We start from the raw sequence: 25,467 nt of genomic DNA, 5'->3' as shown, positions 1-25,467 counted from the left end.
CAAGTGCTTTCAATATTTGATAATTACATGTGTTGTATTGAACATTGCAGGAGTCTACTGCTTTAGACTAAGCTCCTACACTGAGTCCTAACAAACCAGACTGAAAGTCAAGCTGGTGTTACTCATACTACAAAGTTACCAAACCAAAATCAGCTGACCTGGAAGGTCTTCCAGGAAACAGGAAAGAGATAATAAAAATTTTTCCCAACAGGCCAATTTCAATTGGCATGATAATGAAATTCCCACTGCTTAATCCTTACAAAATAATAAATACCTGAAATAATCTAACATTAACCAGTTATCTTTCCATCAGTCTGTCTCCTTCTACCCATCTTATAAGGAAAGTAACTTTAGTTTTGTTTTTTGAGGTTGCTTTTGCGGGACTGGAGATGGAACCAGAACTTCACACATGCCAGGCAAGGCCTCTACCACTCAGATACATTGCCAACTCAAAGAATTAAATTTTGAAATGACCAGTCCACTTTTTGTGGTATCATGTAAGCACTAGATTGTGTGGTGCTGTTTCAGGTGCCAAAGTTCTGCTGCTCTTTCACCTTTCAAGGATATGGGACCAATAGGTTACATGACCACTGGTGAATAGCCCAGTATTGCTTGTTTGGGACAGGGCAGGGATGACTCTCACAGACAACAGACACTCAGAATGATGCTTTCTTTGTAACGATGCTGCTATTACCAAGAGATTTGAGAGCCAAGGGTTCTTTAATCGAATGATTTGTTTGATGTGTTCATTCAGCAAATATTTACTGATCTCTAGTAATCAAGTATTTATCTTGAGGTACTATAACAGATGGTAACAGAGTGAAGGACAAAGTAGGCAGGGATTCTGTCTTATGGCTTCTGGCTTATGATCTCATATGTGAGATACATACAATGCGTAAATATAACAAGAGGACCAAAACAGGTGACATAAGAGGTATAATGACCATTATGAATACTCCAAAAACAGTTTCTCACTAGATATTGATATTGAGCTCTGGAAGTTAGTCTGTTTGTATTTTCTTCTTGGTTTATATCGTTTTCACCTGCTTTTTTGCTTGATAGCAATATTGGTTTAAGGTTCTCACTCTTCTAGTATTTGAGGTCCTCACTGCAGAGGAACTAATACAGAAACCTTAAAGTGACAGAGGTCAATATGAGAAGGAGATCAGGAACTAGAGAAAAGGTCAGTTAGAGATGACTCAACTTGGTGATGTAACACATTTGTACATGGAAGCAAGGCTAGGAATCTCCCTGTATTGTTATTCTTACCACAACTAGCAAAAATGCTTTGTCTTTCTTATTATTGTTTATACTCTCTCTTCAACAAAATTAGAGATAAGGGCAGAACAGATTGTGCCTGGAAGTGAGGAAAGGGGTGGGAGGAGAAGGAGGGGGCGAGGGATAGGGGGGAGAAATGACCCAAATAATGTATACACATATGAATAAATGAGAAAAAAAATCAGCTCTTCAAAAAAAATAATAAAAAATAAGACTTCATAAAACAGAAAAAAAAAAGATTCACACTCTTTATTGGGCTTCAGATACTGGATTCAATTAGTAGTTTCAAACACATGCTGTCCACAGCCAGTCCATACCCCGTATCATATTCAAAGGCATGAATTTAAAAAGTAGTATGAAACAAGGAAGTAGAGAGTGGGGGGGGGCAAGCAATAATGACAAACTAAAACAGAAAAATAATACACAAAAAAGTTATGTTCTAGAGGCCAATTATTGACTTGCACAGAATTATGTAAATGATTTTTTCACTTTTCTTATGAACTTAAGCCATGCTCATACTTAGGCTTCCTCACTGGTTGCCTCAGTGTTTTTGAAAGAAGTCATAGATCATCAAAATAATTCAGTGAGTTACACCAGCATTTTTGTTTGTTTCTATTTTTGTTTACTACCAGCATTTTTTAAAGATAGAGAATAGCATCAAAAATATCAGACTACTTCACACATAGTGAAGTACTGGATTGTAATTTTATTTTTAAATTTTTTGTAGTGATGCTGGCAGTTGAACCCTGGGCCTTGCACATCCTAAGCACATACTCTACCAATGAATTACATCATCAACCCTGGATTGTTACTTCAAATGTATCCCTAAATGTTTGGGGAAGAAAAAGTTGGCTATTAATATAGATTCAGTGAGAGTGAATTTGAAAGATACTGTAGAGAAAAGTGGGGTAGGAGTTCTTCCAGATCCTCTAGTATGACCTGTGGCAGTTTACTGGTTATCCCAAAATGCTATTATGAGTTTGTTTTGTATTTTTTACAGATACAAGTCCCATTGTGATACTATTACATTTGGTCTATAGAACATGATTTTTGAACACTAACTTGCCTATCTTAGAGAAGTAATGCTTTTCTAATGTAAGCAAATAAATATGTTCAACCTGAATCCCTTAACAGATAACCTCATTGCTCCACCTTTATGCAGAATGTAACCAAGCATGGGTTTTACAGTTAGGAAAGAAATTTGTTCTGAATATGTGTTAAACAGTTTCACAATTCATGAAGATGTGATATTTATGATAGAAAAACTATGCACATGTCTCCAACATGACATGAGGAAAGATGGATCATTTTTCTAAACCCTCTTTGTTTAAACAGTAACAGTTGATGCATCATAATGTTTTTAAACCTAATGTCACCTATATGGCACTCTTTAAAACTTAAAAGCATGTCATTTTACTGAGCTATTGGCCCGATAGGATATTTTTGAGTGGGTAAAGTAAATATCTTAACTGAAAAACAACCTTATAAATAAAGTAACTACTGAGACGAAACTTGTATTTCTATGGCTTTTTTATCCTATTCAACAGATTTCTTTGTAGTTAAATCAGCAAAGCTGTTTTGTTCAGGACTATGATCAGACTTAGGAATGCTATAGAGAAGTGAGACAGGGATGGGAATTCATCCTTGGAATCATCACAGTGGGACTCAACCCACTTATAAAAGTCTACTCATTGTGATGAATTACTAAAGTTGTTCAAACAGTTAAACAGATCTAAGTCTATGCAAAGAAGATTGAAAAGTAAGCCAGACTTTCCAATCATAGTTAAAATAGTGTACTTTTGACCTGTTTTGCTTAATCTGATTGAGTTTTAGAATAGACTCTGGAAGACCTTGCAAGTTGCTTGTTTGTTTGTTTATTTTTTGTTAGTTTGCCTTAAAGTTAAATGTGCATTGAATTGTAGGGTACTTCTTGGAAAAATCTATTACTAAACTTAGTACAGAATGTGAATCATTTCTTGCCTGAAATACAAGATTGATGTTTACAGGGCAGTTGTCCAAAATATTCTGGCTGAATTGGAAAGTATTTCACTTTTCATCACTGTATGTGTTATTTAAAACATAGACCATTTTGGTGCACAGGAATCCCACTTAAAATTAAATTTAAAAACTCTGAGATTCCTGTGGAAGTTTATGGTTTTATAATTTATTTCTAACAAAAGAAAAATTACCTTTAATACCTTAAAAACATTTTCAGAGATAGCTAATCCAAAATATGAAAGAATCACATTATTAATACTTTAAACACTGATATACTTAAACATATAAAAAAATTATGGCCTTCATTTTCCCAAAAATAAACCAAGTGACAAGTTTAAAGCTGAGAAATCTAGTGCCATAGATAAAAAGAAGTTATTTCTAGGTTAGAAATATCTCCTTTAATCTCAAAAATAACTGATCTTTTAAAAATTTATTCTAATATATATATATATATATAAACAAGTTATATATTGGAAGAAGTTATATGTCTTCTGTTTAATAAGGTTGGAAGAATTCATCAGTTTTACTTGATTCTCTTTTGTGGTATAATTTAACTGACAGGTACCTAATCACATTTTTTAGTTACTGTGACAAAATACCTGAGAAAATCAGCTCAAAAGGAGGAAAGGTTTGTTTTGGCTCACTGTTTCAGAGTTTGAGTCCAAGGTTACTTGGCCCAGTTGCTTTTAGGTCTCAGGTGGGCAGTATGGTATAGGAAAGCTGCTCAGCTCATGGCAGCCAGGAATCAGAGAGGGAGCTCACTTTTATAACAAAGACCTCCCAACAAAGTATAAATGTATGAATTCATAAATGGATCAATCCATTGCTGAAGTCAGAGTCCTCACAATTAATGCCTCTCTAAGGTCCCACCTCTGAACCTGTGTTGATTTGGAAGACACTGCAGATCTAAACCATAAGCTCAAGTAGAAAGAAGCTGTGCCTAAGGAAGATAATTTGCCAGTGATTTCCCTCTCTCAGAGCTTTCCTATAGATATGCCACAAAAAAGTTTGATTCTTTTAAACCATTTTACTAAATATGTTGGTTCAGATGACCATATACTGAAATAGAAATGTAAACCATTTAGAGACTATAGCATTTAGAAAAGGTTTTATGTATAAAGATTTACAAGGGAGTCAAGGATTTATCAAATAAAAAATATAGAAAGCCCCTTCAGAGTCCAAGCTGATAGCACATGGTCCAAGTCCTCACCATAAACCATAAGCCACATTTGTTAGCTTAGACTATCTGGGCCTGGCCCAAGGCCCCCTGGTAAACAGATACACTCAAATAAAGCAGGATATTCCAAGGACTTAGAGGTTACCTTCCAGAAGTTGGACAAGAGCCAAATCTTTCTTGCATTATGAAAGTTTTACACTTTCAAGACCTGTTGTGTTGGTCCTTTACTGTAATGTTTCATTTTCTTTTCTGATTTTATGCTAGACAAGTGCTCTACTACTTGAATTATACCCTGGCCCCTTTGTTTTATACATAATATATACAACTGCTTTTTTTTTTTTTAGTGGAACTGAAGTTTTGAACTCAGGGCTTCACAGTTGCAAAGCATGTGCTTTATCACTTGAGCCACGCCTCCAGTCCATTGTGTGTGTGTGTGTGCGTGTGTGTGTGTGTGTGTGTGTGCGCGCGCGCGCGCGGGTGTGCAGGTGTGGGTCTGGTTATTTTGGAAATGGGGGTTTTGTGGACTATTAGCCTCGGCTGCCCTTGAACTTTGATCCTCCCAATCTCAGTCTCCCAAGTAATTAGTAGTATAGGTGTGAGCCACCAGCTCCCATTGTTTTTTTCTTATTCACTAGGGATATGCTGAGCAACTCCACAGATCCTACTCAGAAAAGAAGAGAAGACAAAGGTTGAGGGGCGAAGGGTGGGCAAATATTGGGGAGGATCTTGAAATCCACCAGTCACAAATCCTGTGTCCTTGTGCTAAGGCTGAACGTCAAGATCTACACAAAGAATTTTGACTGGGAATGTCAAGAGCAGTTCCCAAAGGGCATTTTTATTTGAAAGTTCAGTATTTTCTTCCTTTTTTGGAAATTCTTAGTTCTCTCATTTTAAATTTATAAGTGGTTAGTAGTATATAAGCCAGTCAGATATAAAGTTTTCTTCAGAACAGAGTTTCTCACCTTTGGCACTGTTGATATTTAAAGCAAATAATGTTTAGTGGTGGAGGGCCATCCTGTGCATTGTAGGACGTTTAGAGCATCCCTGCCCTCTTCCCACTAGATGCCATAGCATCTATCCCCCTTGTATATTCAGTTGTGACCATCAGTAATGTCTTCAGATATTGCTAAATGTCCCCAGATCAAGAAGGGGCCAAAATAACTCCCAAGTGAGAGCCAGAGGCAGGCAAAGTTGCTCGGAGAAGTCATACTTCACTTTAAAAATAAACCCTAGTAATGTGGGCAAGCCATGTAACGGAGCATTTATAGCTGGACTCCTCCCATTTGTGCCTGTGCTATTCCTGTCTAATCAGAAGTGGGTTAAGCTAGGGCACACCTTGTGGTTTAGTAACACCTTATTTTTGCACACAGAGCTTTTTCTCACATCTTTACCTTGTTTACTTGTGTACTTATATTTCCCTATTTTCTTTTGAGAGTGGAGAGAGTAAAAATGCACTTTTCAGATTTTTTGCAGGGATCATGTCATTCCAGACAAGCCAGAAACAATCACTCCCATTGCAGCAGAAACTCAGGCTTATGTACACAATGGGTGTATAAACAAGCACTAATACTACATTTAAAACAATTTCAAATATACTGACTATTCTCCATCATTTTCCTGAGGGAGAAAAATCAACATTAGAGAGTAAAGGTTGTATAGTTGCATATGGGCTATTATAAAAAGCCATGCCTTCCTTTTTGGAGAGGCAAAAGGCTTTTCAAAAATTAACACAGGGGGAAACCTACCAATCTGAGTTAATAACACAGATTGATCAAATATAATCAAAACACAAAAAGCATGAGTCATTAGTTGATGGTAGCAGCTTTAGATCTCCAAGTGGGCACAAAAATATTTTTTTCTTAATTAATTTGAACTCATACTGTCATACAACCAGGAAAAACAACAGAGTCTCATTAGTGGTCAGAAGAGAGTAAGTCAGTGATTTAGAGAGTGGTATGAGTAACTTCTCAGCCTGCTAATCATTTTGACTAAACCAATGTCTTAAGACCTTTGTGTCTCACATGACAGGTGATAGCAAAATCTTCAAGACATAGAATAATCCTGTATTTTCTCATTTGCTACCTCACAAATGCAAGATGATTAAAATATATATTCTCAATGCTGCTGCCACTAGAGGAGAAATAAATGATCATATACAAATCAGAACCAATGCAGAAGCCAGACTTGTCCAGAAAACACAAAACAACAAACACAAAGAGCCAGAAAAAGAAATAGAATCAAATAGAGTCTCTATTGTCACATGGGAACCCCACACCCCCAATCTCCAGAACCAGAAAGAGATGCACCTCAAGTAGCCCATGAGGCGCTCTTCTTAGGCTATGTGGTTTGCTTGGCTCCGGTTGATAAACACATTCCTTGATGAAATCTATAGAATTATCAAAGAAATGCTTAAAGAGAAAACACTTGGAAAAGAAAAGTTTACTTTGAAAGAAAATTTGTAATCCAAGTTTTAAAAGGCCCACCTCACTAAAAATATATGTATAACAACAAAAAAATTGCCAGGTTTACAATTGTCTATTAACGGTTTACAATTGTCTATTAATGGTAGAGAAGACAATTTTCTCACATGCCTGGCATAGCCCCAAAGGTCATCACAGATTGCCATCTATCAGCATAGTAAGAATTTGGAATAAAGGTGCTTTTATTAAGTAGTCAGTAACTTATAAACAAAACTTAAAGATTCTTTTGTTTGGGGAAAATGAGTGACGGAGGATCCGATTTTGTTAGCTATTTTTCTCAAGATCTAAGATATTTTATTTTCTGACTGTGATGTCCATGCTGATAATGGCAGAAAGGCAATGTATCAGCTTCTTTGATCCTTGGTAGTTATAAAATCCTTCCATAAACAAATGCTGAAGAGATTTATTATTTGAGGTGAAAGACATACTAATATGGTGGCAAGGATCCAAAGGCTTCGAAAATAGTAATATTTTTATTTTTCCTTTTAAGGACACTCACATTTTATCTGAACAAGATAATGGGAAACTTGTAATTGATGAGGTTATTATAACACTAAGAACTAAGACAAATAAATAAAAAAGGAAAATTTGAGAAAAAGGAATAGGAATAAGACAAAAAACTGACCACAGCATTTCAATAAGAAGTAAGCTGGATGCAGAAGCTGACTCTGTCAAAACACAAGGAAAAAAGTCGGCAGAATTCTATGGCTCAAGAATTCCTACAATACCAAGAAGACAGATTCATTTGAGCCATCAAACCCCAAAGACAACTTCCTCCTTCAGACACTTGGGTGTTTCTAAAACTATCAGTTATGCTCCATTAGTGAATCTTGACATTGATTTAGTGGGTCATGACTCACAAACAAAGCTGGGTTTTTTTGTTTTTTGTTTTTTTTAATGAGCTAGAGTAGAGAAATATCAGAGTACATTGCATGTAGAGTAAGTAATGATAGGGACTTTTCTCTTTGGGTAAGATTAACCTAAAATCTTTGTTGTTGGAAGCAACAAAGACTAGAAGGACTAACACTCCAGAAATGAAGAACCCTCCATGGTGAGTTGACAATCCCTAGCATCTTGCTTCCACAGAGCACTTACAAGTTTGGTCATGGTGACACTGTTTTGGCCTAGAGACCCAAATGCAACAAAGAGAAGCCAAGGGAGATTTTTGAAGGCCATGTTTTCCATAAAAAGGAATAGCAGATTTATTCCCAAGGTCTGAAACATATCTATTCACTGAGTGGCTGTTGAATGGGTGGGGGAGGGCATGAAGGAGACTGGAGACTGATCAAGAAAGGCAGAGTAAAATCTGCAGTCCTGAAGTGCTTACAAGAAAAATCCTGTTAGAGAAAGTAACTATGTCAAACATATGACAGATCTCTTCCTCAAAATGATGCCAGATTTTCAACTTAATGGCATGGAAGTCTAAGCCAGACATTTGGGGACAGAATTTCAGAGATAAGGAAGAGAAAAACCAAGCTCTCAGTCAAGAGTGTCTGAAGGCCACACCTACAACAAAGCTGGTTTGGAAATGCTTAGGAGTCAAAATTCCACAGGAAAGAGGAAGCCATGGGGAAACACATGGCCAGTTTTCCTCTTGAGACATTTGCCACATTTCAAAGCTACATAAGGTAGGAGGCTAAAGAACTAAGTTAAAACCTCTGAGGGCAGCACTAAATCTTCTGCAGTGTTTAAAATCAAAATCTAAGAGAGTCACCGCTGAAAAAGAAGTATAGACAAGAGAAGGACTTGATCTACCTAAAATCAGAAATTAGCTCTCACCAAGTTCATTCTTTTGTTTTTTTCAAGACAGGGTTTCACCCAGGCTGGCCTCCAACTATGCTCCTCCTGTGTCAGCCTCTTGATTAGGAGGGATTACAAACATATACCACCACACCTGGCTTCTAGTTCATTTCTTGATGGGATTAAGGTGATCAGTCCTTCAAGTTAATACATTTAACATAGGAAAGAGAGAACATTTAAAGGGGAAGGAGGATAACACCACTGTTGGTCTCTGGCTCTTTTACACACCAAATATAGCATATAGTAAATTAGGAAGCTCTAGAAGGGACAGGAAAATAAGAATGATAAGAGTAAAACAGTAAAAGGAGAACCACAGATGGTCCAATGCTGGAATTAGCAGGCACAGGCTTTAAAATAATTATCATAGATAGGTACAAGGAAGCAGAGAAAAAACCAAAATGGATAAAACGATGGATAATTTGGGCAGAGGTAGAACCTATAAAAATAATAAAGCGTGCATTGTAGAACTTAAACTATAATAACGGAAATTGGTAACTCTTTGGATAGATTCAGCAATAGCTTAGACTGAGCAAAAAAACAGGATAAGTGGATTTGTGGACATGAACAGATCAAGAAAAAATACCTAAAAGTGAAGCACAGAGACCAAAGAATGGAAAAAATGAAACTGAATACAAAATACAAATAGAAGACACTCAAATATATGCGTGATTGCAATGTCAAAAGAATCAGAATGAGATGAATGGGGCAGAAGCAATATTTCAATTGGTAACAGTGAAGACAACTGATAATAAAAGGCACAGCCTGCCCACTAAGGACACTGTCCCTGGTGCCCAGCAGGAAACCACACGTAGGTACCTCATAGTTAAATTATTGAAAGAAAAGGCAGATTAAAAAAAAATCTTAAAAACAGCAATAGTGAGACTGATTTTTCTAACTGAAAGTATAGAACCCAGGAGATGATGAAATGACATTTTTAAACTGCTGAATGGAAGAAAATGTCAATTTTTACACTCAAAATATCCTTTATAAAACATGGTAAAATAAAGATTTATTCATATGGAGAATTGAGCACAATCAGGCTTACACTTTATAAAATGTTACAGGAAGTTCTTTAGGCTGAAGGTAAATGAACCCAAAAGGTTAACAAGGATATAAAAGATTTGAACAATATGCCTAATTCCCAACTTGATCTAATTGACATATATAGGTTACTACTCCTAATGTCAGAATACACATTATTTTCAGGTGTACATGGAGTGTTTATCAAAATAGACCATAAACTGTGCCACAGAGCAAGTGTAGTGTATTTTTAAAAATTAAAATCATACAGAGTATGTTTTCAGGCCATAGTAGAATCAACACTAGAAACTAGTAACAGAAAAATAAAGCCAGGCATCGTGGCTCATGCCTATAATCCCAGCGCTCAGGAGGCAGAGTGTGGGAGGATTGTAACTTGAAACCAGCCTATGCGAAAAGTTAGTGAGACTCCATCTCAACAAAACAAGTTGAGCATGGTAGTACACATCTATAATCCCAACTATGCAGGAGGCATAGATAGAGGGATCACGGTCTGAGGCTAGTCTGGATGCCTTGGGTGAAATTGACCTATTACCTGTTTTTGTACAGCCCACGAGCTAAGATTGATTTCTTTGAATAATTGGGAGAAGATATTTTAAAAAAACAAACATTTTGTGCATGAAAATTCTAATTCAGATTTCAGCATCTGTAAATAAACTCTGTATGGAACACAGCTACATTTTCATTTATGTATTCTGTATGGCTGCTTCACATTACAAAGACAAAATGAGAAGTTGGGATAGACTGTATAGCCTACAATGCCTAAGATATTCACTGTCTGGACTTTCTCAGAAAGTTTACAGTCCCTGATTTAAGTAAGTTATAACCACAGCTGTGGCATCCTTGTTGCTACCATTAGAGGGGACACTTGGGCCCTACCTTAGCGTATAATGGGGCAGGCACTGCTCCTAAGACAATGGAAGACTTCTTCTCATTTCAGATGGTTCAAACCCAAGTGCATTGCCATTCTTGAGAAAGGCTTCAGAAAAACAAAACTACCAAATCATTGGAACTTTTTTTTATGAGACATAGCCATTAAATATCAAGATTTTTACTTACTCTGCAATCACAGCTCTAGTTAGGATTACATCCCACTCATTTTTATGGCACAAAATCTTATACCAAGGAAACTGTCATATCATTCCTTTAAAGATTCATTTACTGCCTACTCCAGTTATTATAGAATCCATGTTTTACTGCATCATTTCAAATACAGTAATACATTGGGTTCTTTGTAATTGAAGCACTACTACCAATGAACATTTTAGAATCAGTAAAAACTGCTTGTTTATTAAGTAGCTATTAAAACTAAATTTAAATGCAAAAAAAAAAAAGAAAAATAAAGAAAACACAAGACCTTCTCTGAAAAATAAAAGTAAAAAGGATTAGGGTGTGACTCATGGTAGAACACCTGCTTAGTAGGCACAAGGCCCTGAGCACCTCAAAAAAGAAGGAAAAGAATGAGGATGAGGATGAAGACAAAAGGAGAAGGGGAAAAAAATAGAATGTCTTTTAAGTAACCTATAGGTCAAAGAAGAAATTACAATGAAATTAGAAAATATTTAGAAAAGAAATAATGAAAACACAACAGCCAAAACTTGTGTGGTGCAGTTGAGACAGTGCATAGAGGGATTTTGTAAAGATGGCCGATGCAGCTCAGTGGCAGAGCACTTGCCTATCTTGTGCTCAATCCCCAACACCACAACTTGTCCCTAAAAAACCTGTGTATCTAAATTTCCATCTCCAAAGCTACAAAAGAAGAGCAAATTAAATCCAAGATAATAAAGTAGTGAAATAATTACTGATGTGAGCAGAAGTCAAAGAGAAAATAGACATAAATTACCCAGAAAAAACTAGATAAAAGTAAATATTGATCCAACTAAACCATAAACAAGAAAAATGATCAAATTAAAAAGCTGGCAAAGGATATGAACAGACATTTCTACAAAAATCTGCAAATCACCAATAAGCACATCAACACCATTAGCCACTGGGAGGTACAGATCAAAGCCACAATGAAATACCACTTTACACCAACGAGGATGGCTCAAATAAAACAGACAGCTAGTCACACGTGTTGGCAAGGCTGTGGACATGTTGGAAGCCCCACTGATGGTGAGAATATAAAATGGTGTAGCCACTGTGGAAAACATCTCGCAGCTCCTTAAAAGGTTAAACAGAATTATCATATGACCCAGCAATTCCACTCCTGTGTATGTGTACTCAAAGGAAGTGAAAACATATGTGCACAAAAACCCGCACACGAATGTTCCTAGCAGCATAAGTGCTATGCATTGAATTTCACCCTATGGAGAAACCCAGATATCCATCAACTTACGACAAATGAACAAAATGTACAGCTATTCAATGGAATATTACTGCGCTATTTCAGGGAATGCAGTGCTAATACACACTGTAATGTGGGTAAATGTGAACCATTATGCCAAATGAGAGAGGCCAGCCTCAAAAGACCACGTATTACACGGTTCCATTGATGATGTGACATGTTCAGGGACAGGAAGAAGGTTAGTGGCTGCCTTTGGCTGAGAGGGGGTGGCGTGGTGAATGGGGAGTAACTGCTAACTATAAGGGGAGGATGTGAAACAACCTAAAATTAATTGTGGTGATGATCATACAACTCTGAATACATTAAAACCAATGATTGTACATTTTATTTAATTGTGTGGTATATTAATTATATCTCAAGCAGGCTGTGAAAGAATATGAGGATATTGTGAATAACCCCAAAATTTGTCTAATTATGTCTCATATTTATGAAATGTTCCTTTAAACATCTCATTAAAATTGATACAAAAAGAAATAGAAAATATGAATAGTCATAGATATCTTTTAAAAAAAATTGAATCCATAATTGAAAACCCTCACATAAAGAAAATTTCAGGTTGAAATATTTTGTAGGTGAGTTACCCTAAAACTTTAAGGAAGAAATAATACAAATCATAATTTTTTTTCAGAAAATAGAGAAGAGTGAACTTCACAACTTATTGTCTGAGGCCAATATAATCTTGATACTAAAATCTGACAAAAACATCTAAGAAATGACAGGCTAATTTCTCCCATGAACATAAGAATAGAAACCCTAAATACGTGTGCTTTAGTCAGCTTTTTGTTGCTGTGACAAAATACCTGAGATAATCAGCTCATGAGGAGGAAAGGTTTGACTCATGGCTCCAGAGGTCTTTAGTCCATGCTTGGCCCCATGGCGTTGGGCCTGTGGGGAGGCAGAGGGTCATTGCAAAGGAGGTTGCTCATGTGGCAGCTGGGGAGCAAAGAGAGAGAAGGGGCCTGCGTCCCAATATCCCCTGCAAGGACTCAACCCAGTGACCTATGTCTTCCTACGAGGCCCAACCTCCTTAAGTTTCCAACACCTCCCAATAGTCCCATCAGCTTCGGGCCAAACCTTTAACACGTGTGGCTTGGGGAGAACATTTAAGATACAAATCATAACAACAGACAGAAAATTTAATCTACTTCTCTACTTAAAAAAAAAATAATAGTGACAAAATCGTGTACTTATTACAAAAACAAAATTTTTGATGAACCTTTGCACAATCTGTTAAATTCACATTAACAAAGATGAAGAACATCGTGTAACTCTCTCAACACAAGCAGAGAAAGCATTTGACACAATTCAATGTCCTTTCAAGAAAAATCCTCAAAAAGTAGATGCAGAAGCAGGTTATTCAATTTCGAACGTCAAACATATCTGCCTCCTATGTACCCCACCAAAGGTCAAGTTCCACGGCCACCCTAAAGGCAACATTAATGCATTCATCTGAACAGTGCCTAGGCGATGACTTGGATGGTCCCTGGGTCCTTGCATGCTCACTCCCCTGGCCATTTACATTCGCACCATTACTTTAGACAGACTTAAATCATCTTTGTTCTTTTAGCTACTGACGAGTGTGTCTTTTCGTTAAAACAGCTTAGCCACACCCCTACTGTTACAGAAGTTGTCATGTACTGTAAAATAGGAAAAAATTTCACTTGAAAACATGGAAGAATGTTTGATTTTAGGCTAGTGGTATATCTCATCGCCATATTTTAGGAACCTTAAAAACACTTGAAGTTGCGTTGATTTGTGTCTTTTGTGGCTTGATCCACTGACACATTATAATTACTGATATATTTAAACTTATTTCTACCTTATATCATGAAAGCTTGTTTGGAGGTTCTAGCAGGGGAGCACAGCTACATACATATATATACATATATATATATATACATGTATATATATATTTGGCCATACCAAGGCTTGAACTCAGGGCCTTTTTATGCTAGGTATTTTCAAGATAGAGTCTTACAAACTATTTGCCAGGGCTGGCTTCTTCCTGATCTCTGCCTCCTGAGTAGCTACGATTACAGGCGTGAGCCAGCAGTGCCCGGCACTTATATACTCTTGACCAAAGAATGGTCCTTCCCTGTCAGAGAAGGTCAACTTCCACACAGCACACAGCCTTGGGAGGGATGCAAATGGAGAAGTAAGGGAGGAAGGGGACAGACACTCAACTACCCAGCCAGATCAGTCAAGTCAGCTCTGGAGATCAATGGGGTGATGTCACAACCAGATTGCCCTCATGTCCTACCGTGTTTCTTTTTGGGTTTTTTTTCTCCTTTCTTCTCCTGACTTCTATTAGATTTAAAAGTCCTATCCCACCCCTCACTCTCATTTGTTCAGGAAGCTCCAGATTGCATTTCTATTTTCCATTTCCTAGCCGAGTGTGAAGTTATTCACTACTGCTCTTGTAAACATGCCTGCTTTATTCCCACCCAAGCCCACATCAACCCTCCATCAAGCTCTACAAAACTCTTCTCTAACTAATCTTATTATCTTTGTCTTCGAGTTTAAACTTTACCACTTTTCAACACATAAAAATATTTTTCTAATTCAATATCAAATGTATTTACTTTCTAAAGAAAACACCTACTAAAGTTCCTGCGACTCTCTTTTCTGAGACTAAATGTGGGCCCACTGCTTGCCTGGTATACAGTAGGTGCTCAATTAAAAAAAAAAACCAACAACCAGTAACCCAGCTTCTCCCTCCCCTCACAAGTAAACAGTTGCTGTCTCTTTAATGTTAGACATGAGTGTTCAGCAGCCATGGATGCCTCTGAGTTGGATCCATTCATTCACGGATGGTTGTCAAAGACTGACCTCTCTTTCTGTTAATTTTCTGAACACTTGACCATGTAGCAAAGGAGCCAGTGTAGGATTAAATGTTCTCATTTGAAACTGATCAGGAAGTGAAGGCAGAACGCCTATCCACTGGGAGAAGAATCAGTCGGTCTCTTGCTGCCACTTTTGGCTGCTGTTGGGAATGCAGCCGTTAAAACAGCTGTTTAACTGCTTGTCCAACTGGAAAGAACACTGCCAAGATGCAAATATTTTTCATAGCAGCATTCGACTTTCACAAAGAACAATAACAGTGCATGTTATTAAGCTCCAGCAGTGTGTCAAACACGGCAGATTTATTACTCAGCAGGTTCACAACCCAGTCTGGTCATAGATGCTCATTTCCATTATTCATATTTATTAAAAGAAGAAGTGGGCTCCCAAGGAAGCCTCTACACAAAACATCACAACAGTGTAATTATTTGTCAAAAATAGTAGTAGATTAACTTGAGAAAATGAAGTATCTTTGAAAGGAAAATCCAGAAATGTCAAACGTTTAAATATTTTAAATCTTTGGAACGTGGCCTAGGACTGGCATTTCTCTTTACTCTCCATGACAGATACAGGCAGCCAGAAACATATCTACTGAATGCCTCCCAACTCAAAGGTCCCAGGACTCATGGCCGTACTGTCACTCTACCTTGCTAATTAGAATATTGACAATAAGTACTTAGTTCGTTGAATTTGACAGACTGAGCCAAATGGGGATGAGCATTGCCAACTATTTTTATTTAGTGGTAAAATCACTATGTCAAAATTAAGAAAGTATATTCTGTTGCATAAATGTAATTTTCTTCCAAACCCAAATGTGCATGGGTCATGATCAAGCTAAAGATCTCCATCTGTGAACATTTTCCCGAGTCAGAAGCTCACACATTCAAAAAGTTTATGGGGAAATGCTCTCCAGTATGTACACACACACACACACACACACACACACACACATAGGTCCCACTGGAAGTGACACTAGCAATGACTGCCATTTACAAAATTCTCATTCAATAACCCCAGTCAAAGCTGGGGACTTTGTAGGTGACCCCACATGCTCAATGGAGATGCTAACCTACTTTTTGTCTACTGTTTAGTAAGCGGTAATTAAATCAGAAATGACACCATTTTAATCCAGACGTTCCTTCCAATTGCAAAAGCATACATTTCCACAAAGTTGACGTGATTTCTCAGGTAAAGATAAAGTACTACACACTGGATAAGGGTCACAGAGGGGGTTAGCCACCAGCATTGTGTTCTTTTTTAGGGATACGGAAAAACAGCAAATGCAAGCATGGATGAAGTTTATAAGATCACTTGTACAGAAAGGACCCAGCTGTTAGAGAGAGAACTGGCTGTGCAATTGAGTGAACTGAAGTCTCAGATAGAAGAACAGGAGATCCTTCAGGGAACAGCTCATCGAACCTACAGGTAAGTAGTGGCAGGGAGAAGGTGTGGTCTTCCAGGATTTTGCCTCCCATTCTTACCCGATGGTCTCCTCCTGCTCCCTCTTCCTTTGACATGGATAATTAGCATCACCTCAAGCTCAGAAAAATGGTAAGCAACTGTTGTTTCAGGTGCTCCTTTCTTCCATCCAACTACTATCCAGGCCCAACCCTGCTCAGTTTCTGAGATCAAATGTGATCAGATGTGTTTAGGGTGGTATGGCCGTAGATCACACACCCTTTTCCAACTTTAAAACTGTCCCTAGGATTGTCCTATATTCTAGAATTGTTGAGGGAGATTGAAACAATGTCTTCTGAAAAGGTAGAAAAATGCTCTTAAATACAAATTCACAAATGCTATCATCTATTTTTCTTTTTCTTTCTTTTTTTTTCTGCTATGGATGTTAAATTCAGGACTCTCTGCTTGCAAAGCAAGTGCTCTATACTACTTGGGCCACACTGCCAGCCCTATTGCATTGGTTAATTTTGAGACAGGGTCTCGCTTTATGCCTAGGCTGGCCTGGACTATTTTTGATCCTCCTCTTTGTGTTTTCGTATAGCTGGAATGACAGGGGCGCCACAGCACCCAGCCATTGATTGAGATGGGGTCTTGCAATCATTTTGCCAGAATTAGCCGCAAACCATGATCTCCCAATCTCGGCCTTTTAAGTAGCTGAGATTATAGACATGAGCCACTGCACCTGGCAAATGCTGTCATCTTAACATTCCAGATGCTATTATACAAATCCTACTCAATAAGAAGAGATTTCATTTTAACTGACAATGTTTTAATTGATTGGACCTTGATTTTAATGAGACATTTAAAAGCTACAGTAATGCTAGACATTTGATAATGAATTCTGGAAATGATGCCTGTTAAGAGCTCTTAAGAATAAATGCTGCTGCCAGTGGTCACCATAAATACCTTTAGAGAAGCAGGGCAGTGACATCAGCCCCTAAGTGAGGAGTCTTTTGAGCCCAGAACCTTTCTAGCTCTCTGTTTCTGTTAACATGAGAACACTGTTGGGCCAAGTAAGCACAATGTGGTTGGTGAGAGGCGGGAGAGAAGATGAGAAGAGGCAGTAAACATGTGAAATAGTACTTCATCCCAAAGATGATTCTGAAGGACTCAGTATGTCTTACTGTGGAATCATTCGATGTCTGAAGTAGATCCAGGGTTGTATGATGACATATGAAAGTCATAATTTCACTCAACTTTGGTTTCTTTATTTGAAAAATGAGATTAAAAAATATGTACCTTTCTTACCTCACAAGGTTGTGAGGATCAAATACATAATACATGTTTAAAGCATTTTGAAAACTAGAAAATGCCATACAAAGATTAAGTGGTGATTATCATTGTGATTTACATGTCAAAGTGTCAGGCAAGTGACTCCTCAATATACAAAAGAAAGGCTTTGTAGCCTGGGGTGGTGGCATACTTCTGTAATCCCAGCACTCAGGAGGCTGACAGGGATGAGGCCAGTCTGGGCTACAGAGTGAGTTCCAGGCCACCTGGGCTACATAGTAAGACCCTGATTCCAAAAGGAAGGAAGGAAGGATGGGAGGGAGGGAAGGAGGGAAAGGGAAGACAGGAGGGAGAGGGAGGGGGAGGGAAGGGGAGGGAGAGAAAGAAAGAGAGAGAACGAGAGAGAGAGAGAAAGGAAGGAAAGAAGGAAGGAAGGAAAGAAGGAAGAAAGGAAGGAAGGAAGGAAGGAAGGAAGGAAGGAAGGAAGGAAGGAAGGAAGGAAGGAAGGAAGGAAGAAAGGAAGGAAGGAAAGCTTTCTAAAGGCTCTTTGATTGCATGGTGATGGGACTTCCTGGATACCTACATTTCTCTCCTCCCCCAAGACAACCAACACTGCAGTCACCTGGAAGAATCAATTTCCAGCAAGTACTTATTGAGCACCTTCTGTTTGCCAGGTGATATGCTAGGTTCTAGAGTCCAAGAAAAGTAGAACTCTCCACTCCTGATAATCACTTTAGCATTCTTATTCCTCACTAGACTGAAAAATCATCTTTCCTTTTTTTTTTTCCGTACTCTTTCTCATTTTACCCTCAGAAATCCTGGATTTAGCAATGATTACGTTTCATAAATGCTTGCTGAATGAATGAGTGAATGTATGTCAAGTGAAAATGCTTGCTGAACAAATGATGTATACATCACTTGCATGCACAGGCATTTTAGGGTTAGCTGCGAGAAAGACAGTATCCAAGTGAGAGAAGGTTGGGCAGCCAAGCTGGTGACCCTGCCTGCCAAAGATGAGGAGACAAGAGCCCAAGGGAAGCTTTCTCCTGCTTCCCTACCTGCCTACTGGTCTAAGTGCTGATCTGCCTTCAGGCTGTTAACTGCCTTTTTAACTCCATGAAACTGCCCAGGATCCAGTACACACAGAATATATACCTTTGGTTTATTAGTGCTCTTATTCCCAAGGCCTTTCCAGAGCTTGTCTCTTCCTTTTTCCTTCAAGGCCAAGATGTGAGGAGGGTGTGAAGGAGGCATTACCCCCAGCTGCAGAGGGAGAAATTTGATATCAAGTGTCTGAATGGGTGGCTCAGACTGGCATGGCTAATGGACCTCCTGACAGCCTGGTGGTGTTTTTGTTGTTGTTTTGTTTTGCTTTTGTCTGGGATTGGGGATCCATCACAGGATGGAACTTGCGTTCTGGGCAAGTGCTCTAACCACTGAGCTTTTAACATGACCACTTGCTGGCAAGTGTACAAACCAACAATGTATTTTAAAATCCTATCTGTGGGGACCGATAGGGTCATATGAACAGATCAACCTAAATTTCACTGTCTACGTCCCCCTCAAAATCTGTAGGTATCTTGCATGCATTGGTTCAGAACTACCTGCTGTAGCATCTTTGCCAATGACTGTCAAAAGCCCATCTTGAGAAACTGACATCTGCATCAGGGGTGTTGTCCCCTGGTGTTTCCAACACTGCCAAGCTTCGGGGTGTCTTAACCCAAGTGGGGAAAGCTCTGCTCTTCCTGGCCCAGAGTCCTTTCTGGGACCCCCACAGCTTGTGCTCCTGGGGCCAGCGTCCCTATGAGAACAGCTGCCTCAGCTGGCCTTGAACTGAGTTTGATTAAAATCATTTCTAAAGTATTTTCTGCTTGATATTTAAGGGTCATTTTCATCCTCAGACAATTCAGCAAGAACACAAAAGATAAAAGTATTTAATTTCAATTACAAGATGCTAGTTTTATGTGTAAACAAGAGGGAGAGCAAGGTTTAACAAGCACAGTGCTTGTCAGAGATATGGGTCCTAGAGAGAATACAGGCAGGGGAAATAAAAATCCTCACGTGTTCCTCCCTGCGCTCTGGAGTAGGAAATAGTGAGGTGAATCACGGTGGAGGGAAAGACTGCTTATGAGGGTGCTCACTCAAGTCAGTGATGATCCCAGTCAGAAGATTCAGTCCTTGCACTGTGGAGAGGAGGAATTTTAGCAGAAAACATGGAAGTAGTGAGGAAATAACAGTTTTATTGTAGGAAAAGGGTCAGGGATTACAGGTGGGGTCTCTTCCAGGTGGAACGGAGGCGCAGAGTGCAATAAAAAATGGAGGGGGGGAGAAATTTTATTTTAGGCCATTTTTATATCATCCCTGATTTGGAGGTGGGGAGAAAATCCAAGTTACTCCCTGTCTCCAGTGGCCTTTGGGACAGTGGGGGGGATCAGAGCAGACTCGTGCATTACACCTATGCTAATTTTCAGGGACCCTAAGTCCCTAGGGGAGGAAATTTCCACTCTGACTTAACAAAGGATTTGCAATTGAAATGGAACTCTCTGGGCTCAGAGGTTCATGGCAGGGAGGAGGCAGCCGGGTGCTCTAAATCAGGCTGTAAGGTTTTTAAAAGTCCTGAATTTTCCCTAAGTCTAGCTGGCCTCCTGGGGAGGAGAAAGAAATTGGCCGAGGGAAAGATTTAGCAAACATCAGGTATATAAAAATAAAGATTCCGATCAAGACGGAAGAGTGTGGACTTTACATGCCTCTAATAACCTAATATGATATACTTATTCCGAAATGAACAGTTGTAAGAGTTACAGATTAATCAGACCTAGCTCTAATCTGGTCGATTACAGCTTTCTATAATTACAGCTTCTATCATGTAACTCTTTCTGCAGCTCTGTTCAAATACCCAAGGACATTTCTTACTTTAGAAGAGAAAGGGAACTGGCACTGAAGAGAATCTTACAGGTGAGTAGAAGTGCAGGCCATGTCAACCCAATAATAACTCCAATTTTGCTAACTTGGAAACTTCCAGCAAGAAAAGTTTAATCTTGCAAACAAACAGCAGATACTATTGATGGAGGATATGAGAACAAACATCCCCACATTCAGCTCCCTGCTGGATAAAAGCAAACCATGGTTTCCTTGGAGATAATCTGATTTTGTGACATTTGACATTTTACAGTTTCTTGATTTGAGAGGTTTGAAAGTAGTTCTTTGGATTTAGGTGGCGGAGTCGAAGCCCCTTGTTATTCAGGCAGATGTCCTGCAGAGGGAGCTAGAGAGCTGCCTAAGGAGAGAGTACACGCCTGAAAACTTACCTTTACTTCTGTTGCAGGTAAGGATCCTCTGACACGATGAGTTTTTCTATACATGGGTAGTTTGGAGGACTCAGTGTAAATGACTGTTCTTTATTAGAGACCTTTACTATAGTTCAGTTTAGTTTAAAGTCACTCAACAATTGACTAAATTTGTACTAAATACTGTGTCGGAGTCATCAATGCCACATTGATCGAGGCAGTCTCAATCTTTAAACACTACGGTTTAATCTAGGGAAGTCATTTCTGAAAATCTCTCTTTAAGGAAATAACGCAAAACATCAATGTTTTTCATAAAGATTATTGCACCATTCTGGTAAAAGAAAAAAAAAATTGGGATTGCCTGACTATCTACAAATAAGAGAAAGATTAAGTAAAACAGTGTGGTGCTTGGTTGAATATTGTTCCACCATTAAACATTTTTTTACCATAAAGGAATTATTTTGTTATGTAATATTAGTTTAAAAGTAATGTGTGTGTGAGAGGGAGACAGAGAAAGAGAGAGAGAAAGAAGAGAGAATGGGTAAATAACATGTAGAAGTCACTTGATGGACAAAGACCAAAACGTTAACCATCACTGTTTGGTTGGCAGGCTAATGAACTTCCTCTTTCTACTTGTACGTGTTTCCTAAAATTTTTAGAATCATGTATTGTTTCAATTTTTTAAATTCTTTGTTCTTTACTCCTTTAAACCACTTCCCGTTGTTCCTTGTATAGCTCTCATCCTGCATACAAATTAGTTCTTTAACGAACAGTTGGCAATTAACTATTAATCACAAAGGAAAAAAGATGTCGAAATTCCATTTGCAAGTCAAATCATTGTTACCATTATCGTCACTCACAATTTTCTTTCCCTATCATTTCTGGCATTCTTTTTTCTTCTTCTTTGTTTATTTCTTTGTGTCTTTCTCTTTGTAGCCTTCATTCCTTTGTGTGTACCAGTAGCTGTCAGTGGAGAGAGAAAAAGGGTCCCCTGAGTGGACAAAATATGGCAATGTCTGGAGATATTTTTGGTAGGGAGACAGACAGTATTGGTACCTACTGCTGTCCAGTGGGTAGAGGCCAGGGATGCTGTTACCCATTCTATAAAGAACGCCCAGGACAGCTCCCTCAGCAAAGAAGTATCCATCCCAAATGTCAATCGTGCTGAGGTGAAGAGACCCTAGTGCAGTCTAAAATTTCATATGGTATCATTTGCCTTCTGTCTGGAAAACTTCTGCCATGGACAAATTCCCTCAGTCTTCGTTGTTTTCTAGAAAGGATTTTCCTTTCATTTTAGAAAGATTTTTTTGCTTGATGTAGAATTCTGGGCTGATGATTTTCCCTTTCGTGACTTTAAGGGTGTTACTCCATTCTCTTCTGATTTACCGAGATTCCATGTCTGAATATCATAAATCTTTTGTTCTCTGGCTGCCTTTAAGATTTTCCCTTAGACTTTTAGTTATGCTATGCTTTTTAGCCATATTATTTGTGAGGTGTTTGTGTGTAGCATGTGTTTCTCTTGCTTGGGTTTGATTTGGCTTCTTGGATTGTGGGTTTACTGTTTTTACCACTTTTTGAAAAAATTTCAAACATTATTTTTGCAAATGTATTTTCTGGGGCTTGGGCTGTAGCTCAGTGGTAGAGGGAGTGCTTGTCATGTGTAAGGCTCTGGGTTCAATTCCTAACACCAAAAACATCATGTACATTTTTTTTCTGTCTGTGCCCCATTTCTTTGGTATTCCAATTTGTGCATGCATTGAACTATTTCACGTTGTTCCTCAGATCACTAAGACTGTTAATATAGTTAGTCTTTTCTCTGCCCCTTGCATAGTTCCTATTGCTATATCTTCAAGCTCACCAACTTTTCTTACGCAGCGCCTGATCTGCTTTTGATCCCATCCAATCAGGTTTCATTTCAGATGCTGTTTTCTATGTCTTGAACTTCTGTTTGATTCTTTTTGACATTTACTATTTTTCACCTCATTATGTTTACATTTTCATTTCAATCCTCGAGCATGCCAAGCATATTTGTAATATTCTTTAAAAGTTCTTAGGTCTGGGTGTGTTGGTACATGCTTATAATCCCAGCTCCTTGTGAGATGCACAAAGGAGGATCTTGGTTCAAGGCTGGCACTGGCAAAAGTTGGGGAGACCCTATCTCAAAAACAAAAGAATACAAACAAAAGATCTGGAGGCATGGCTTGAGTAGTACAGTGTTTGCCTAGCAGGTGAGAGGCCCTGGGATCAATCCCCAGTACTGCCCAAATTAATTAGTTAATTAATTAAAATTTAAAAAGAGTTCTATGTTGCTAATTTCATTATCTCTGTCATTTCTGGGTCTGTTTCTTCTGCTTATGGGTCATACTTTCTTGCTTCTTTGTATGTTTAATAACTTAATCGAATCCTAAATATTGTCAATTTTTCATTATTGGGTGACAGATTTTTTTCATTCCTTAGTGTTGGGCTTTATTCTGGCATGCTTTTAACTTTACTCACAGATCATCTGAATCCTTTCAAGGCTTGCCTTTAACCTTCGTAAGAGTGGGTTTAGGATAATCTTTGCTCTAGGCAGAGTTTGTTCTTATTGCTGAAGCTTCTGGTGTCTCCACTGAATGTCTCAGGTATCCTGTGAAGATCCTCCTCTCTCTCTGGTTGGAACATGAACATCTCCCAGCCCTGTAAGAACCTTAGAACTGTTCAGTTACTCTTTGCACAACCTCCCAGAGTTTCACCTTCTGCTGCCTGGCTTGGTATGCAGCAGCAGACACAAAGGGATCTCTATGCAGACTTCTGGGGCCCTTTCTCTACACAGCTTCCTTCTCTCCTGAACATCCTGCAAACTCCAGCTGACTCAGTTTCTCTTCTTAACTCAGAGATTATCTAGTTTGCTTAGAATTTTCCTTCCTTCTCCACAGCTCAGAAGCTGCAAGGTGATGGGAGGGTTTACATGGCTTGCTTCCTTCTCTCAGGGACCATGTCCTGCATTACACAATGTCAGGAAATAGTCGCCTTGTATATTTTTTCCAATTTTCTACTTGTTTGTCATGGAATGGAATGATGGAGTTCATCCTAGTTATTCTATCAGAGCCACTATTATTTTTATTATCAGAAAAAAACATTTCAAAGAGCTTATTTAACCATTTTAAGTATAAAATCCTATTTCCAATCTTAAAAGTTACAATCTTACTTGTAGTGTTCTTTGTATTTTTGACTCAGAGTATCAGTTTTTAATACAAAATTTAAGCTCAGCTGTAGATAATTTGGCAGATCCTAATTTCACTGCTAAAACTGTTCAGGCTCACAGTATTAACTTGGCAGCAGTTCATAAAGACAGAAATATCTACTTACTTTATTTAAATTTGATAGTATCTACAGCCAGGCTTCTTAATGTTATGATCTTTATGTAGAAAAATACGTTTTCCCAAAACAACCAGAGATTGATTTACTTGTGATTAGTGTTCTTAAGACTTAATTCAGTCTTTCTACTATAATTACATCCTGCTAAGTGCTTATTTTTGTTGTTGTTAAAGTATTACACGGAGAGAAGTACGCAGCTGGTCCAGAGTAAATATTTGCACAAGCTTAGGTGGAAGAGGTTTTGCCAGCACAGCACGATCATGGAACAGCTTTACCCTCTGTACAAGGTAGGAAGCCCACGAACACAACCTGGGAGCCTATTTCTTAAATGAAACAAAAGAGTCAACAAGCTTATCATTTTTTTAAAAGTCACAGCTAAAGACTGGAAAGGAACTAGCAGGTGTAACTTCTTGCTTATTATGCCAGTGGCAGAAGAGAAAGGCTTCTGTTTTTAAGAGCGAGCCTTGAAGAAGTTTTATACGGTAAGATACGTGTTGTTCTTTGCAGACGTGGTCTTCTCTGCTATTGGTAGAAAGCCAGAAACTGACTCGTTACTAACCATCCACAGACACTGACTCTGTTTGGAGTCTCTCTCCTTCAAAAGGCCCAACAGTATGACCTCAGCCCTTGTCAATCAAATTTAGAATACAGAACTTTGGGATTCTGGGAGCCTGCTTTGGCCTCCTCAACAGCATTCCCTAGGCTTGGAAGCCAGTGCTGTAGAGCATAAGGGTTGCCAAAAACCAAGGTCTGCGCTCGTATCTCTCTTAAACAGAAGCAAGTCGGCTACATTACACAGGAGTTCGATGATGCAGTTCAGAGAGCAGAAAGATTATCTGTTGCTCGAGAAAACTTCCTTATGGGAAGAAACAACCCTCCTAACTTAGTGACGCAGGAAGACCTGACTATTTACACGAGGTGGCTAGTGTGCCACCTACACTCCCTCAGGACTATTCACCACTACTTGCAGGTATGAGAAATAGTTCTGTGATCATGTGGTACCCTCTCAGAAATGGTCAACACATCTTTTCTCATGGATTGTCACTGTTCTGTAATCTGCCTACCCCACAAAGGACAGGATGGTTTTTTTTTGGAAACCTAGGTCTTTTGAAATCACTCCACTAAGTTAGCTTTCTCAGAGATGCCTCCAATGTCTTATTTCATACTTTAAGTTCT

General features: G+C 38.5%; 1 protein-coding gene across 1 annotated transcript in view; it reads left to right on the top strand.

The window, feature by feature from the left end:
• LOC109694757 (uncharacterized) overlaps positions 1 to 25,467 on the top strand; it is a 191,067-nt gene that overhangs the window by 2,230 nt on the left and 163,370 nt on the right. Inside the window, exons 2-6 of the mRNA XM_074066695.1 lie at positions 16,221 to 16,384; positions 20,530 to 20,602; positions 20,862 to 20,972; positions 24,465 to 24,578; positions 25,067 to 25,261. Coding sequence (XP_073922796.1) covers positions 16,248 to 16,384; positions 20,530 to 20,602; positions 20,862 to 20,972; positions 24,465 to 24,578; positions 25,067 to 25,261 — 630 coding nt within the window. The 5' untranslated portion in view covers positions 16,221 to 16,247. The remainder of the gene's footprint in view (positions 1 to 16,220; positions 16,385 to 20,529; positions 20,603 to 20,861; positions 20,973 to 24,464; positions 24,579 to 25,066; positions 25,262 to 25,467) is intronic.

Source organism: Castor canadensis, chromosome 1 (assembly GCF_047511655.1).
Source record: "Castor canadensis chromosome 1, mCasCan1.hap1v2, whole genome shotgun sequence".
NCBI lineage: Eukaryota > Metazoa > Chordata > Mammalia > Rodentia > Castoridae > Castor > Castor canadensis.
Note: the sequence above shows the minus strand (reverse complement) of the source record. Positions and strands in the feature narration are given on the sequence as shown.